Genomic DNA, 17,422 nt, shown 5'->3' on the forward strand with positions numbered 1-17,422 from the left:
ATGTTGCTGAAATAAAGTTTACTATTATTTCTCCTATATTATTTTGATTATCGTTTTGTGTTTGTGTTGTGTTAGAATAAATGGGATTATTAAAATTATAACAAGGCTGACTTTGTATTCTTGGTGTTTGCAAAATTTTTCTGCGTGCTTCCATTGTTTCTTTATCTACACTACTAGAATCAATACTACTTGATCTTTTTCGTTTAGATATTGTATATTTATTTGAAGTGTTTTCTTGGTCTTTACTTACTGTTGAATAACATTTTTTATATTTATTATTAGCTTCATAATATGTTATATTTTCATTATTCATAATTTTTTTAATATATTCCTGTTTTTGTCTTTCTGTACAATCTGCTCCCTTGTCAGTAGCGCTGTGTTTTCCTTTGCACAATACACAAAGTAAATTATTCGGATTGGTACAATTAGATTTGTTGTGTTCTTCGCCACATCTTTCACACCTATCTTTTCCTGTACATTGGGCACTTATATGCCCAAATCTCAAACACTTTAAACATTGGATTATTCTGAGTGTATAATTTTCCACCTCGTATATCATTTTTTCTATTATTACACTTTTTGGTATAGACTGACCTTTAAAAGTGACAATTACGGTTCCTGTTTTTACATAATTAGTATTACCATTATCTTGAATCACTTTCCGCATAATTCTTTTTACATGTAATACTTCGAATTTAATTCCAAATCTAGGTTTAATTAATGATAATAAATCATTATCTTCTATCTCTTTATCTACCAATTTTATAACACCTTTCTTTTGAGTAAAAAACGTTGGAATATATGCCTCATACTCTTTGCTTTTTAGAATTTGAGAATCAATTAATTTATTAGCACTAGCAAAATTATTTAGTTCTACCTTGATTTTATTTCTACCAACTACTGTAATTTGTGTGATATTATTTTCAATTTCAGGTACTGCACTTAAAATCAAACGGGCCGTGCCGATCCTGTGTAATCGACCAATGTTACCGTTTTTATTTTCTATGTGTACTATATAAGGTGCATTATCTCCAAATTGATATCTATGTTTTAATCTTAAATTTATTACTTTATTTAAATTTTGCTTACCTGACTTATTTGTTTGATTTAAATTTGTCAAAGTTTCATCGTTATTGGAACTAAATTTGTTACTTACCTCAATAGTGCTACTTGTTTGGTTTTGTTTGTTTGTTACCTTATTATTTACTCTATTGTTATTTTTATTTAATTCCTCATATTCCGTCATCCCATATCCTTCCATTTCTACATAAAATTTACCTTTATCTGGAGGTTCGGGTGGTATACCTTCCATATTATTTGTTTTCTGAAATTTAACTTCTAGGCACGAAATTTCACACTTTCTTACAGATCGCTGGTTTAGTACTTCTTTATACTACTCGTAATACTCAAAAAGTTAAGAAAAAACCTTAAAAATTAATAATTTTTAGGAGAACTTCTAAATAAACTGCCTTTCAATTTAACGTTTATTTGATATCAAGTAACAATGCATTTTAAATGGGACTTACTTTTTCGCAGTGTTTTTGACACATTTTCATATAATCAAATATCCTTAACTTTCGCGTTGTCATGGTGATGACATAATGAGCAATAAATTACGACAAAAGTTTTGACAGTTTTATGGTTTGAAAGAAGTTAGAATTTTTAAATGTCAAAGTTCTAAAAATTGTAGAATAGAAATAAATTCCAGTGACGAAGAGTTACAATTTTTTTATTTGTTCATCATAGATAATATATTGTGTGAAACTGTTGCTTGAAGTACTTTTTGCGAACTTACGCGATGTCTAAACATCGCGTGCGTTCGCAAAAAGCATACTTCACGAACTTTTTCATAAATAACTATTTCAAAAGTCGTTTTTATTTAAACGAATGGATTTAAACAGAGCGGATGAGTATTAACACGTACGGCACTTATATTATATATTATTCATACAAAAAAGAAGAGAAATATTAACGTCATTTTAAAAAAACTATACATTGTCATTTATTTGAAAATTGATACTTAATTCGTAATAAATTGTTATATAATTACTTTTATTCGAACAAATATGAATAACGATGACGATCAATTAGATAAAAAGTGGACATATTATGCCCCTTTCGAAGTAGTAATACACAATACCCCAGAAGATTGCTGGGTCTCCTTTCTTGGTAAAGTTTTTGATGTCACTCCCATAGTAGAACGCCACAGAAACGAAAGATGTGTACTTCCTCTATTGGCAATGGCAGGAAAGGATATCACTCAATGGTTTGATGAAGCTACCGGAGACATTCAGCATTATGTTCATCCTGAGACTGGATGCCGCGTGCCGTACTGTCCTCACGGACCTATTCCCGATGTTAGCGTTCAAGTGCCTGCTACAGATTGGAAGCCGTTGGATAGACCGCCTTGGTGGATGGACGAACAGTAAGTAGTTTTGTACAGAACTTCTTCTTCTTTACGTGCCATCTTCGCGACAAAGGTTGACGATCATCATTGCTATTCTAACTTTTGACACTACAGCCCGAAAGAGTTCATTTGAGCTGCATGCTGCATCCAAACCATTCTCTGAGATTTCTCAGCCGGGACATTTTTCTCCTACCTATGCTGTGCCTTCCTTGAATCTTTCCCTGCATAATTAATTTTAGGAGTTCATATCTGTCACCACGTGTTATATGACCCAAGTATTGAAGTTTCCTTATTTTGATGGAATCCAGTATCTCCCTGGTGTTCTGTATTGTTCTTAGTACTTCTTCATTGGTTATTCTGTCTGTCTAGGACAGGGGTGGGCAAACTTTTTTTAATAAGGGCCACAAAAGGTTTTTGGTCTATTACCAAGGGCCGCAATTTCGAATTTTTAACTTTATGGGGGGGGGGGGGGTGTTAAGTATTTTTTTTAAAATTTGTTTGTTGGTAGAATTATTTTATTTTTAAATTAAATAAACATATTCAGTACAATTCAAAGAATATCCGAAAAGGTGTTTCAAGGCCAACTATTGAAAAATAAGCCAACGGTGGCAAATTTTTGCCGACACCTAAACAAAATGAATTTTTCAGTAGACATCAGAAGTCGTTATTGGATCATATTATGAAACAAAAAAATAAAAAATATTTTATTAGCTTATGAGTTTCTCGAGATAAAACTGTTGATTTTTTTTAATTTTGACTATTTTTGCGTTTTTGATATCACTCAGAAGTGAAAATACCGAAATAGTGAAAATCAACACTTTTATTATTGTTACCTCACGAAATGTCTAAAGAAAATATATGAAAAATTTCAGGTGGATCTGACAAGTAGACTTTGAGTTAGAATGTCCACCGCCTATAAAAAGCAGTTGAGCAGTTTTCAGAAAAACACGTTTAGTTTTGGCAACTTTTATTTTCAATTTCTTCTGTCTGTCAAATCGTAAAGTGATGCACATCGGAATATATTTTTAAATCGCAGAGTAATTTACAAAAGAAAATGAAACAGCTGTTGAACGTTTCTCACTACGCTCAACAAACTGCTGCAAAGCGAATCGAAGGTAGGGATATTAAATATGCTGTATTTCTGGTAGTTTTCCTACGGTCAAACTGAAATTTTCAGAGAATATTTTTGAAATGATGTATTTTCATACAAAATAATAAAAAAAATCAAAAATTTTCAAACCATATTCCCACCTCCCTTTACCACATGCGCACTTATACAGTGAGCACGTAAAGGTTGGAATAAATTCATTTTCTCGAGAATGGACGATTTTGGAAAAAAATCCCAAAACAGGTCAATTTTTATATTTAAATTACGACTTTTTGGCGTATATATCATACTACTGACGTCACCCATCTGCGCATAATTACGTCATCGATGATTTTTTTAAATGCGAATAGGGGTTGTGTGATAGCTCATTTAAAAGGTAATTCAATTCTCTATTCAGTAATATAAAAATTAACATAATTATTTATACAGGGTGTCCAAAAAAAATTTTTTTGGAAAAAATTTATTGACATAAAAAGAAGAATGTATGCAATTTATTTAACTCAAAATACATTTTACTGCTCTCAGAAAACAGAAAAAATGTTTGTTTGAAAAATAATCATGGCTTTTCGCTTAAATTAAATGTTTAAACTGTCACGAGGCTGGTGGGTGGTTGCTTTAATATTTAATTTAAGCAAAAAACAATATTTATCTGTCAAATAAACATTTTTTCCTGTTTTCTGATAACAGTAAAATGAATTTTAAATTAAATAAATTACACAAATTCTTCTTTTTATGTCAATAAATTTAATTTAAAAAAATTTTTTTTGGACGCCCTGTATAAAAAATTATGTTAATGTTTATATTACTAAATAGAGAATTGAATTACCTTTCAAATGAGCTATCACACGATCCCTATTTTCATTTAAAAAAATCAACGATGACGTCATCACGCCCAGATGGATGACGTCATTAGTATAACATATATGTCAAAAAGTCTTAATTTAAAAATAAAAATTGACCTGTTCCAGTATTTTTTTCCAAAATCGTCCGTTCTCGAGAAAATGAATTTATTCCAACCTTTACGTGCTCACTGTATAAGCACGGTATTTGCCGCAAATACACAGGGTGTTTCATTGAGAAACGGGAATACTTAAATTGTAAATAGAGGTCACTAAGGTGGTTCTAGATATACTACATTTATTGACTCAATGATTTTTATAACTGAGTTACAGGTTGCTTTATCGATTTTGCCCATGTCTTTCTGGAAGCATAACTTTAGAACCACCTTGTATATTTTTTGATATTAGACATAGATATCTCTAATTTAAAATCCTAACCACCCAACTTCTAATCACAAGAATAATCCAGATCCGGACTAAACAAAATTATTGTAAAATAATTGGACTAATTCTTTCTTTTTTATATGATCAATGAATAGTTTGAATTTCATTACAAAAGTTTCATTTGCGATCAACACTTATAAATTTAGCAAAGTAGCAGTGTTTAATTTCTAAATAATTTTATCGAATATGATTGTTGATTGTGGTATAAGACGTCAGTATGTTCTGTCTCTTCCAACTCTTCCAAAAATGCTTTGAATTCACGATGATTTAATCCTATTGAACTTATACAGTTAACAATATTAGTTATAATTGAAATGACGTTGTCCACTTGCAAAACATTTTTGCACAATATCTGATGATGGATTATGCAGTGAAGAATAATAAATCATGTTCTGGAAATTGTTGAACGTAACCTTAAAGTTTTCTCAAAGTTACAATATTTGCTCCTCTTAAATTTGGTGCTCCGTCAGTTGTTACTCTTACTAGGTGGTTATGGATTAATTTAAAATTTTCCACACAGTTCCTGACTACTTCGAAAATATCATTTTCATTTGTTGAAATTTCATGGATTTCATTGAGGGAGCCGATAAATCTCTGTGCCAAAAACCCAAATCATTGCTCGCGTTATGTTGAAAATTTGCGGAAAAATCACCTGCGAAAGTGATAATATTAATAGCTGCATTATCTATCTATATTTAATTATCAATATTAGCAATAATTAGAAAAAATCTTGAAATGAAAATAATTCACTTTTTCTCCTCGGGCAGCAAAAAAAGTCTAAAGGGCCGCATGCGGCCCGCGGGCCGCACTTTGCTCACCCCTGGTCTAGGAGATTCTCAGCATTTTTCGATATGTCCACATTTCAAATGCTTCCAATCTATTGAGGCATGCATTGTTTATTAAGAGTCCATGTCTCCACATTCTCTTACAATTAAATCAGAATAAACCCAAATTAAACATAATACAAGTTTATGCTCCGACTGCGGACAAACCAGAGAGCGATATTGAAACTTTCTACGAAGACCTAGACAATATTTTAAAATCCATTAAAACGCAGGATGTTACAATTATAATGGGAGATTTTAACGCAAAGGTTGGAGACGAAAAAGTAGAAGAATGTACAGGAGGATATGGTCTGGGCAACAGAAACGAAAGAGGTGACAGGCTTATCGAATTTTGCCAAAACAATAATTTTGTCATAACTAATACATTGTTTAAAATGCCAAAGAGAAGACTATATACCTGGAAGTCACCAGCAGATCAAGAAGGGAGAATTGTAAGAAACCAAATAGATTATGTATTGATTAGACAAAGATACAAGAACGCAATTATATCTTCAAAAACCTATCCAGGTGCCGACATAGGATCAGATCACAACCCAGTAGTGACCAAAATTAGGCTCAAAATGAAAATAATAAAACGCAGAACAACAGATGTAAAAATCGATACAAGTAAACTAAGAAACCCACTCATAAAACAACGCCTGACAGATGAAATTAATAACCGTTTAATGAATGTTAAAGAACAAATTCAGCAAAATACTGAAACAGAGACAAAATGGTTATTAATAAAGACAGAAATAGATAAATGTCAAAAAGAAATTCTTACACCAACCAGATACAAAAAGAAACAATGGATGACGGAGGAAATCTTAGATTTAATGGAAGAAAGACGTCAGCATAAAAACAAAGATAATCAGATGTACAAAAATGTGGATAAACAAATAATAATAATAATAATAATATAATAATAATATAGAGTTTATTTATAGCAAAAAAAAATTTTACAATACAAAAGATATATAACAATATATAAATAAACCCAGTTTCTCACAGAAGTTGTGAGCCACATGGACTACAACTTGTACGTGAGGTTTGAGTTTTTTAACACTGTTCTAAGTACAAATTCTAATATTTTTACAACAATTTTACAATTTTAAAATAGAAATATGGAAACTTCTGATAAACTAAAATTAAAATTAGTAGAAAAAAATAATTACTTATCTAACATTTCAGTTCCTTACTTTTTTACTTTTTACAACATACAACAATTAAATTTCAACAATTTTACAACATTAAAATATAAATATGGAATCTTTTGACAGATTAAAACTAATAAAACACAAAATTATTTATCTAATTTCAGCTCATTACTACCTATTCACTAATTCACGTAATTTATGTCTGTTACCATGGATCCACTTTTTTAACTCTTTTTTTAAATTTTTTATAATTGTATATTACTTTAATGGTAGAAGGTAGGTTATTGAAAATTTTTGGTCCCAAAAAATCAATGCAACGTTGGCCGATTGTTTTTTCTTTTTTTGGCACTAATGTTGTTAAATTTCTATTTCTGGTTTGGTATGTATAGTGGGTACAATCCAGAAATGATTTCTCGTTGTGTAAATACAATAAAGATTTGTAAGAGTACAACTGGTTTAGATCCATGAAATGACTGTCAGTAAATAACTGCTCCACTGAAGACCTTATACCCCTTCTATATATTACTCTAATAATCCAATTTTGTATAATGTTTAGATTTTTAAGGTGAGCATTGTAGGCTCCACCCCAACCAATAATCCCATAGGCTAATTGTGATTGTACTAGAGAAAAGTATAAAGTCCTCAAGTGGTGAACATCCAGGAAGTCGCGAAGATATTTAAATTTTGATAGTAATCCTCGTATTTTTTGGACTACATATTTTATATGGTGATCCCATTTTAGGTGTCTGTCTATTATAATACCAAGGTACTTAATGCTTTCTGTATCTGGAATTTTTGTATGGTTGTCAATTTTCAGTTGGTTGAAGCTTATATAATAAAATCCAAAATTAAACAGGTTAAAGAACAGTGGTTAAAAGAACAATGCGCAGAAATAGAAGAACACCAGAAAAGACATGATAATTTTAACACACATAAAAAAATTAAGGAATTAACGCAGATCAACAGAAAAAGAAAACCGGGAATACTAAAAGATACAGATGGGAAACTTGTGTTGAGTACTAACGAAAAATTAAAGAGATGGACAGAATACATAAATGAATTGTTTAAAGACAATAGAACAGAGCAGATGGAAGTCGAAGTAGAAGATGATACGGTTTTGAAGATATTAAAAGAAGAAATTAAATCGGCATTAAAAAACAGCAAAAATGGTAAAGCAGTAGGTCCAGACCAAATCCCAGTAGAAAGCTTAAAATGTATAAATGATGAAACCTTAGACATTATCGTAGACTTGTTTAACACAGTGTACAAAACAGGAAACATACCAAAACAATGGTTACTCTCAACCTTTTGTGCTATCCCTAAAAATACAAACGCTAAAGATTGAAGTGAATACAGAACAATATCATTAATAAGTCACATTCTCAAATTATTCTTGAAAATAATACATGGTCGTATAAACAAAAAACTAGAAGAAGGAATAGATGATAGTCAGTTTGGGTTCAGAAACGGACTAGGAACCAGAGAGGCGTTATTTGCTTTTAATGTGTTAGCTCAAAGATGCATGGACATGAATGTGGATGTGCATGTTTCTTACGTTGATTTTGAGAAGGCTTTTGACAAAGTATGACATGAAAAATTAGTCCAAATTCTAAAGACAAAAAACATAGACAAAAGGGACTTACGAATAATAACAAACCTTTACTGGAATCAAAGAGCACAAATTGTAATAGATAACGAACCCAGTCCAGAAATTGAAATCAGGAGAGGAGTTCGGCAGGGATGTATTATGTCTCCATTACTCTTTAATGCATATAGTGAAGCCATTTTTGAAGAAGCATTGCTATCTCAAAGTGAAGGCATAATAATTAACGGAAGATCTATTAACAACATAAGATATGCAGATGACACCGTGATTATAGCAAGCTCTGCTGAACAACTCCAACTACTACTGAACAAAACAAACAATTTCTGTAAAGAATATGGACTAAAAATGAATATAAAAAAGACCAAATACATGATAATAACTAAGAAAACAAACATACAAACAAGCATACATTTGGGAAATGTACCGATAGAAAGGGTTGATAAATACAAATACCTAGGAACCTGGATTTCAGAGAAAAATGATCAAACAACAGAAATAAGGACCAGGATAGAAATAGCAAGAAATGCGTTTGTAAAAATGAAAACAGTTCTCTGCAACAAAGACCTTAGCTTAGAACTGAGAGCAAGAGCTTTGAGATGCTACGTGTTCTCGATACTACAATATGGACTTGAAAGCTGGACATTAAAGCAAGAACACATAAATAAGCTAGTCATTTGAAATGTGGTGTTACAGAAGAATGCTTAGAATAGCATGGACACAGAGGAAAACGAACACGGAAGTACTGCGAGAAATGGGTAAAGAATACGAAATAATAAACACAATCAAAATAAGAAAGTTACAATATCTGGGACACGTAATGAGGGGACCGCGATATGAAATGCTAAGACTGATAATACAGGGAAAGATAAGAGGCGGAAGGAGTATAGGAAGAAGGAGAGTGTCATGGTTAAATAATTTAAGGGACTGGTTTGGATGCAGTTCTATAGAACTCTTTAGAGCAGCGGTGGATAGAGTAAAGATGGTGATGATGAAATCCAACCTCCGATTAGGAGACGGCACTTGAAGAAGAAGAAGTGTCCACACCATACAAAAGAACAGAAAATACATAACATTTTAGTACTCGCTTTCTACGATTTAGGCTGAGGTCTCTATTACCTATACATAATATTTATATCATATTAGTGAATGCACTTCTAGCTTATTCTATTCTAATTGCGCATCCGCTAGGAAAAATATTCTAATTCGGATTTTTTGCACAATCTTACTCAAAAAAGACCCCTTTTAACAAATTTGCATGTTGTCAGGACCAAAAGTTGGTCAAAAATTTTTGAGTAAGATTGTGCAAAAAATCCGAATTAGAATATTTTTCCCAGCGGATGCTCAGTGGCTTTCTGGACTATAATGTTTGTCCCAAAATAGTTATAATTCTGAACTCGTTCTATCGTCTTATTATTTACGTGTAAATTGATGCTTCTAATATTTTTCTTCGATATAACCATGAACTTTGTTTTCTTTATGTTTAGTAACAGACCAAATTCTTCATTTGTTGCAACAACCTTATCTGAAATTCTTTGTAGATCTGTAATAGTTTCATCTGCTATTAGTATTGTGTCATCAGCGTATCTAATTTCACATATGGGTAGGCCATTTCTTTAATGCCTGCTACTTCATCTTCTAATGCTTTTTTTGAATATTTCTTCTGAGTATGAATTAAACGGTGATGGCGACAAGACACAGCCCTGTCTAAACATCACTGTATTAGCACATTTACTGCAAATAATGCTTCTCTGGTTCCTTGAGCATTTCTAAATCCGAACTGAGCTGAGTGCAGAACTGTACAGAAGCTGTACAGAACTAAAGGCACTAAACAGAACTAAAGGTATGTAGGTAATCAATAATTAATAAAAAATGCTAAGAAAAACCCTTGGATGAGAAAAGTGTGACCCTTGTCCTTATCCCAAAAGGTTTATTAAGATTAATTTAACAAAAATTCACTTTGAAAAAAAAAATGTTTAATATATCTATTCTTAACAAAAAGGTCGGCCAGACTTAGATAACCTTAACTTAGATTACTAATTAGATAATTTTGGTAAGATATATTGTGTTTATGTATGTACCATTTACTTTGTTTCTGGCCGCATGGTCTTATCCTAAAGCCAATAAAAAAAACTAAGGGCATTTAATAATATATGTATTAGCACTTCGAGCCAAGCAGGCTCATGGCTTGGTTTACAATCTTCCTCCATTTCTGCTTGTTATTCGCTTTGCCTTTCCAGTTTTTATATTGAGATACCTCAGATTGTCATTAACTTCATGAGTCCATCTGGTCTTAGGCCTTTCTTTTCTCTTTTTACCACCTACTGTAGCGCTTAACAGGATTTCTTGAAATCCAACTTGGGCCATTCTTTGAATATGTCATAAACATTTAAGTCTTTGTGCTCTACTGCAATTGTATTAGGCTCCTTATATACAGTTGAGTCCGCGAATCTTTACCCGTGCGTCATCATTTAAAGCATACGAAATAAGTCGATGATAAGTCGGAAATTGAAATTTACTAAACGCAACAGCAAGTTACTTACTGTCACTTGCTGTTGAGTTTAGTAAATTTCAATTTCCGACTTATCATCGACTTATTTCGTATGCTTTAAATGATGACGCATGGGTAAAGATTCGCGGACTCAACTGTAATTCTTCTACCTTTTTGTTCTTCGTGTCCACTGATTTTTTATTCTTTTTTCACCAGATATCCTTCTTTCCCGTACTTGTAACATTGATCGCTCAGTTTTTGCCATAGTCCAGATTTCCAAGGCAAACGTAACAATTGGTATTATTACAGTTTTATGGGTGGTTCGCCAAAATATTGTGTAACTCGCTTTTTTCTTAAGTCCTTTACATACTGTGTTTCAAATTGTGTTGCCAAAGTTAAGTTATACAATAGATGAATGTACGCCACTTAACATTAATTAAAAAAAAAGTAATTTTACAAACGTTCTATGCAATTTTAATGTCAAAATATCAACTCCGAGGCTGTAACCCACCTTGGTTTTTGATGTGTTTTATAGTATTACACACTGAAAAGTTACAAAAGTGCAGATTATTTTATCAATAATTAAGTAAAAACCCAATGTAATTTAAAACTGTCAAGTTAATAATTTTCATTTTTAAAATTAAACCATAAAAATCTACTACTAAAAACTGTAACCAACTTTGTGCATCAACACCGAGGCCTCATGAAAATATATGAAAATTTAGGCCAAACTGCACTATACTGTATGGCAGGCAGCTTGACAAGAGAGGAACGCTTCAGTCTAACCCAAATTGTGGAAGAAAGTGGACGAACATAATATCGTTAAGCGGTAGAAAAATTTTCAAGGTGTCTTAAGCTAAGCGTATGTTTTTATACAGTCAACACCGAAGCCTCCATAAAAGCTTAACTTTGCTAATTTTTTAATATGTTTTTCTTCTAAGTATGCGCTATAAAGTTTTTTTGACACACGATGAATAAAGCAGAATTATTTTTAATATTTTGTAGAAAGTAGAATTAAAAATGTATGAAATCATCAACACCGAAGCAATCAACTCCGAAGCCCAGTCGTGCCTCGGAGTTGACGAACGTGCCTCGGAGTTGTTTAAAGTGTGTGAATGGTCATTCTTAAACTAAAAAAATACAATTTAAATTTAGTCTGATATAGGAAAAGAGTTACTGAGTAAGCTGTCAAGATGTTTCGGTCGGTTTGGTAATTATCTTCTTTTTATAGAAAATGGCTCGTATACACTGGAGTACGACGGAAAAATGAAGGCGAAAGCCCCCAAAATCGTTAAATAAAGATTTTATGAAAGAATGTAATTTTTTATGCACCTATGCTTATTTCTGTAAGAATCATTTTGGGTAGTCTTCTCTAATGTTGATAAAAGAGACATCTGCTGTCTATGTAGGCACATTATGTGAAAACATGGAGCTCATGTGTGGAAGCGGATAACAAATAATTATGTTCACATGGAGAAAAGACAGAAGAATGTGTAGAAAGGAAATGCCAAGATTGTGTTCAAAAGCAGATTAGATTTTTGAAGTTTAACGGAAAAGACACGGCTACATATTGGAAAGTTTTGTCAACACGAAGGTCGGTCTAAATCAACTCCGACGCAATTGATATTTTACCTATTTTTCATGATTTTCTGTAGTACTTTATATCAAAATGGAAGTGTTTTGTATAGTTTTATTACATATCAGTTTTTATTTAATTGTTACGATCATAAATTTCAATTAACAGAGAATTGCGTCAACACCGTGGACACTTGTCAACTCCGAAGTCACATTTCCGTTTTTCGGAAAATATTTAAAAATGATCTCTGCTGGTATCATGGGTAAGTTGAATAGCTCATTTTATAAAATATATTTAAAAATGAAGTAATTCTAAACCATGTTTTAAATTAAATTTCTCTACCTCGAAATTGCCGTCTATTTTGGCGAATCACCCTTATACGTTCTTAATTCAGATTCTTCTTCTTTTAGTACCCTGTCCGATTATCGAACATTGGCGATCATATTGACAATAACTTTGTTTACGGCAGCTGTAAACAGATTAGCAGTGGTCTCTTGATAACACTCCCTGAGATTTCGGAACTAGGATGTTCTTTTTCTGCCTGAGCCCCTTCTTCCGGCGATCTTGCCCTGTATTATGAGGTATAGAAGGTTATACCTCTCCTGGATGTCTCATTACATGGCCATATCTGCGATTGTTGACATTAATTCCGTTGATTTAATTTAGCTGCTTTGATATTTTTGCTTCTGAGCATTCTGTTAAGTGCATACATGCAACGATTTCCTGACATTAGTCTTTTGTGAATTTCCTCCCGGATACTACTTAGTTTACTCGGAAATAGTGCCCCTAAATGTTCAAATCTCTATCTGTTCGAATTTATATATTTTTCCTTCATCCGTTGTTATCACTAAATACTGTTCCTGTTCAAATGCCTTGTCCTTTAATACTCTGGGCTAATTAGCAAAATTCATGGAAAAGTTATTTACCAGCAATTTTATTGCTGGAATCGAATTATAAGATCCTATATATTAATAATATAGGTATGCAAAGTCCGCAGATAGTGTGCTACTTTTTTTATAAACAAAATGGCGCCGACAAATCGTATTTTTTTCAATTACTGCTCTATAATTCCGAAGATTTTAACTTTACAACAAAAACACTCAAATAAAAATTCACCGCAATTAAATTCTGCATAGAGATATGTTTTTCACGATTTGCTCCGACGAAAATTTTCCTCGGAAAATGCGGGTTTTCCTAACAAAAACTATAATTTTCAAATAAAGTTTTAGGTAAGTAATTATTAATCAATAATTAAATATCTTAGTGACATCAAAGACTTCTTGGTATAGATTGTAATTCCAGAAGCCGGTGAAAATTAAGCCAATATTTTAGCAACAATTCAATTGTTAATTAACAATTTACGATCGCAATAATAACCAAAATAATCATGATACATTGATCAAACTTATAAAGAGTATAAAGATGAGATGCTTGTTTAATATTTTATCGACAAAATATAAATTTTTCTTTTTTTTTGCATAATCTTTAAATTTTGAAAAAAAAATAGTTATAATACGTTGGTCTAATTAGTAAAGTACAGAGAAAGGTTATTTACCAGCAATTTTATTGCTTTAATCGAATTATAAGATCCTATATATTATTAATATAGATATGCAGTCCACAGATAGTGTGCTACTTTTTTATAAACAAAATGGCGCCGACAAATCGTATTTTTTTAAATTATTGCTCTATAACTCCGAAGATTTTAACTTTACACCAAAAATACTCAAATAAAAATTCACCCCAATTTAATTCTACGTAGAGGCATGTTTTTACCGATTTGATCCGACGAAAATTTTCCTCGGAAAATGTGGGTTTTCCCAACAAAATCTCGAATTTTCAAATAAATTTTTTGGGCCAGTAATTATTTATCAATAATTATATAGCTTGGTGAAATAAAACCTTTCTTGGTATAGATTATAAATTCAGAAGCCGGTTAAAACGAAACGAATATTTTAGCAACAATTCAATTGTTAACTAACAATTTACAGTCGCAATAACATCCAAAATAATCATGAGACATTGATCAAACTTAAAAAGATTATAAAGGTGTGATGCCTATTTAATATTTTGTCGACAAAATATAAATTTTTCATTTTTTTGCATAATCTTTAAATGTCTAAAAAAAATTGTTATAAACAAATTAACATTTCTTAGAAATTGTTTATTATATTCTAATTTTAAAAAATACTTAAAATGCGTATTTCATAGGTCTTGAAAATGAATGCTTTAAAAAAATTTTCCAACCATTTGCAAAAAAGTTAGGAAACAGCAAAATAAATATACGATATCTCCATTGTTTATAATTTGTTGTAATTGTTTCAAAGCTTAAAAGTGAGTCTATGGTACAATCTAATTACTCACAAAAAATGTCAAAAATTATTGCAATGGTTATATTTTAATCAAAGGTTAAAAATACTTTTTTTTTTGTAATTTTTAGCGCGAAAGTAGGCTTGATACAGAGCCGGAGATAAAATGTTCACTCGAAGCGACTGACACGCTTAAACTCGCGCGAGTTGTGTATGTGGGCGGGTAGCTACGGTACTGTATTATTCTACTTTCGCGCGTGTAAATTACAAAAAAATATATTTATAATCTTTAATTAAAATATAACCATTAAGCTGATATTCGATATTGTTTTATAAATAATTAACTTGTACTTTAAACTCACTTCTACGCTTTGAAAGAATTAAAAAAAATTATTAACACCGTAGTAATTGTATGTTTACTTTGCTATTTCATAACTTTTTTGCAAATGGTTACAAAAAAGTTTTAAAGCATTCATTTTCAAGATATTTGAAATGCGCATTTTAGCTATTTTTTAAAATTATAATATAATAAAAACTTTCTGAGAAACGTTAATTTGTTTATAACTATTTTTTTTAAACATTTAAAGATTATGCAAAAAAATAAAAAATTTATATTTTGTCGACAAAATGTTAAATAGGCATCTCATCTTTATAAGATTTCAAAGTTTGATCAGTGTATAATAATTATTTTGGTTATTATTGCGACCGTAAATTATTAATTAACAGTTGAATTGTTGTTAAAATATTCGTTTAATTTTCACCAGCTTCTGGAACTATAATCTAAACCAAGAAGGCTTTTAAGTCACCAAATTATTTAATTATTGGTAAATAATTACTTATCTAAAACTTTATTTGAAAATTAAAGATTTTGTTGGGAAAACCCGCATTTTCCGAGAAAAATTTTCGTCGGAGCAGATCGGGAAAAACACGTCTCTATGCAGAATTTAATCACGGTGAATTTTTATTTGAGTGTTTTTGTTGTAAAGTTAAAATCTTCGGAGTTCTAGAGCAATAATTGAAAAAAACACGATTTTCGAGCGCCATTTTGTTTATAAAAACAGTAGCACACTATCTGAGGACTTTGCATACCTATGTTATTAATATGTAGGATCTTATAATTCGATTCCAGCAATAAAATTGCTGGTAAATAACTTTTCCCAAAAATGGCCTATTCTCCGATAATCAGCCCAGACTATAATTCCATGTACCGGTTGTCCCAATAAGAATGGCTCTCGGCCATATCTCAGGAACCGTTTATACTACAGCTTTGGGAAAAAAAAAATTTTATAACAAAAGTTGCCCCGAGAAAAGCCTGAAAATTATTTTTATAATTGTAAGTCCACCGCTAGGGGGCGTAATTGAATATCAAAAATTAAAAAATCGAAATTTTACAAAATTTGCCTAATGAAAGGGCACTGGAAATCCGATCATCGTATTCTTCATACAATTCTGTGCATATTTTATTTCACAAGTTTAAGTCTACCTGTGCAAATAAGAGGTGGGGGTGAGTGGAAACCTTGTTATGAAAAAATCGCTGTAAGTCCGGTTCTGCTTAATCGATTTTTACAATCTTGGTTTTGTTGAAAACAGCTCTTTTTCGTCAATGTAATAGTTATAATTTGGAAACAGCCTATTACGTAATATGCCGGCTAGAAGGCGCTAATTGGAGGACGTCAAAGAAGAGGTCGACCCAAAACTAGGTGGAAAATGGATGTAGAAGAGGATCTAAAAAGACTAAACGTCACAAATTGCGAGGATGAAAGTAATGGATAAGAACGGATAGAGGAGAATGGTCAATCAACCCATGGGCCTACTATAGTATTTTTACTACAAAAGCGATATTACGTAGGTAAAAATTTTTGACGTAAGAGAATTGTCAAAACATTAGAATGTGACTTTTCATTATTGCCATGTTTATAATGAAAAGTCACATTCTAATGTTTTGACAGTTCTCTTACGTCAAAAATTTTGACCTACGTAATATCGCTTTTGTAGTAAAAATACTATAGACTTGATGTTCTACATATTATTATTATTATAATTCGCCAGTTGTTATTTTCACTTATTGGGCCCAGTATCATTTATCCCAGTATTTCCCAACCTTATCTAAAGCGCGACCCCTTTTTGTTAAAAAAATTGTTCACGACCCCCTACTCATCACCCAAACCAAAATAGCGACAAAAATAGCGTGCCTAATGTACAACTGATGGTTTCTCAAATTTTATTTTACTTTACTGTTTAAATTCAAACTAAATACATTTAAAAAATTCAACAATTATTTTAATAATTGTGATCTGTCCCACTAGTACACTAGTAGTACTTCTGCCAGACTAGCATTTACAATAAAAATAAATAATAAAAAGTCGACTGCACATTGTACACCGCGACATCTTTGTGTCTACATCGCAATACTTTTCCAGGATATTCGCGAAGGCTCTACTCCTTACTTCGCTACTAGATGGCACTCTGGAACGTTCTCGTAGCCTCGTTTTGGCTTTATATAAGCGGCGATGTGCAATGAGACCTCAGTTCGAAACAGCACGTTGTGGCGAATGCAGCGGTATTAAGTAATGAGTAAATATTTTGCGACTTACGTATTCCCGTTTACGTATTTACGTCTACGATAAATTACAAATTATGGATAAGTTTTTAAAAAGAAGTGCA

General features: G+C 31.6%; 1 protein-coding gene across 1 annotated transcript in view; it reads left to right on the forward strand.

Moving 5' to 3' along the window:
- The first annotated feature begins 1,973 nt into the window (after nt 1-1,973).
- LOC114328781 (cytochrome b5 domain-containing protein 1) overlaps nt 1,974-17,422 on the forward strand; it is a 29,906-nt gene continuing 14,457 nt past the window's right edge. The window contains exon 1 of the mRNA XM_028277740.2: nt 1,974-2,425. Within this exon, the coding sequence (XP_028133541.1) occupies nt 2,067-2,425 (359 nt within the window). The 5' untranslated portion in view covers nt 1,974-2,066. The remainder of the gene's footprint in view (nt 2,426-17,422) is intronic.

This window comes from Diabrotica virgifera, chromosome 3 (genome assembly GCF_917563875.1).
Source record: "Diabrotica virgifera virgifera chromosome 3, PGI_DIABVI_V3a".
In the NCBI taxonomy this organism is placed as follows: Eukaryota; Metazoa; Arthropoda; class Insecta; order Coleoptera; family Chrysomelidae; genus Diabrotica; species Diabrotica virgifera.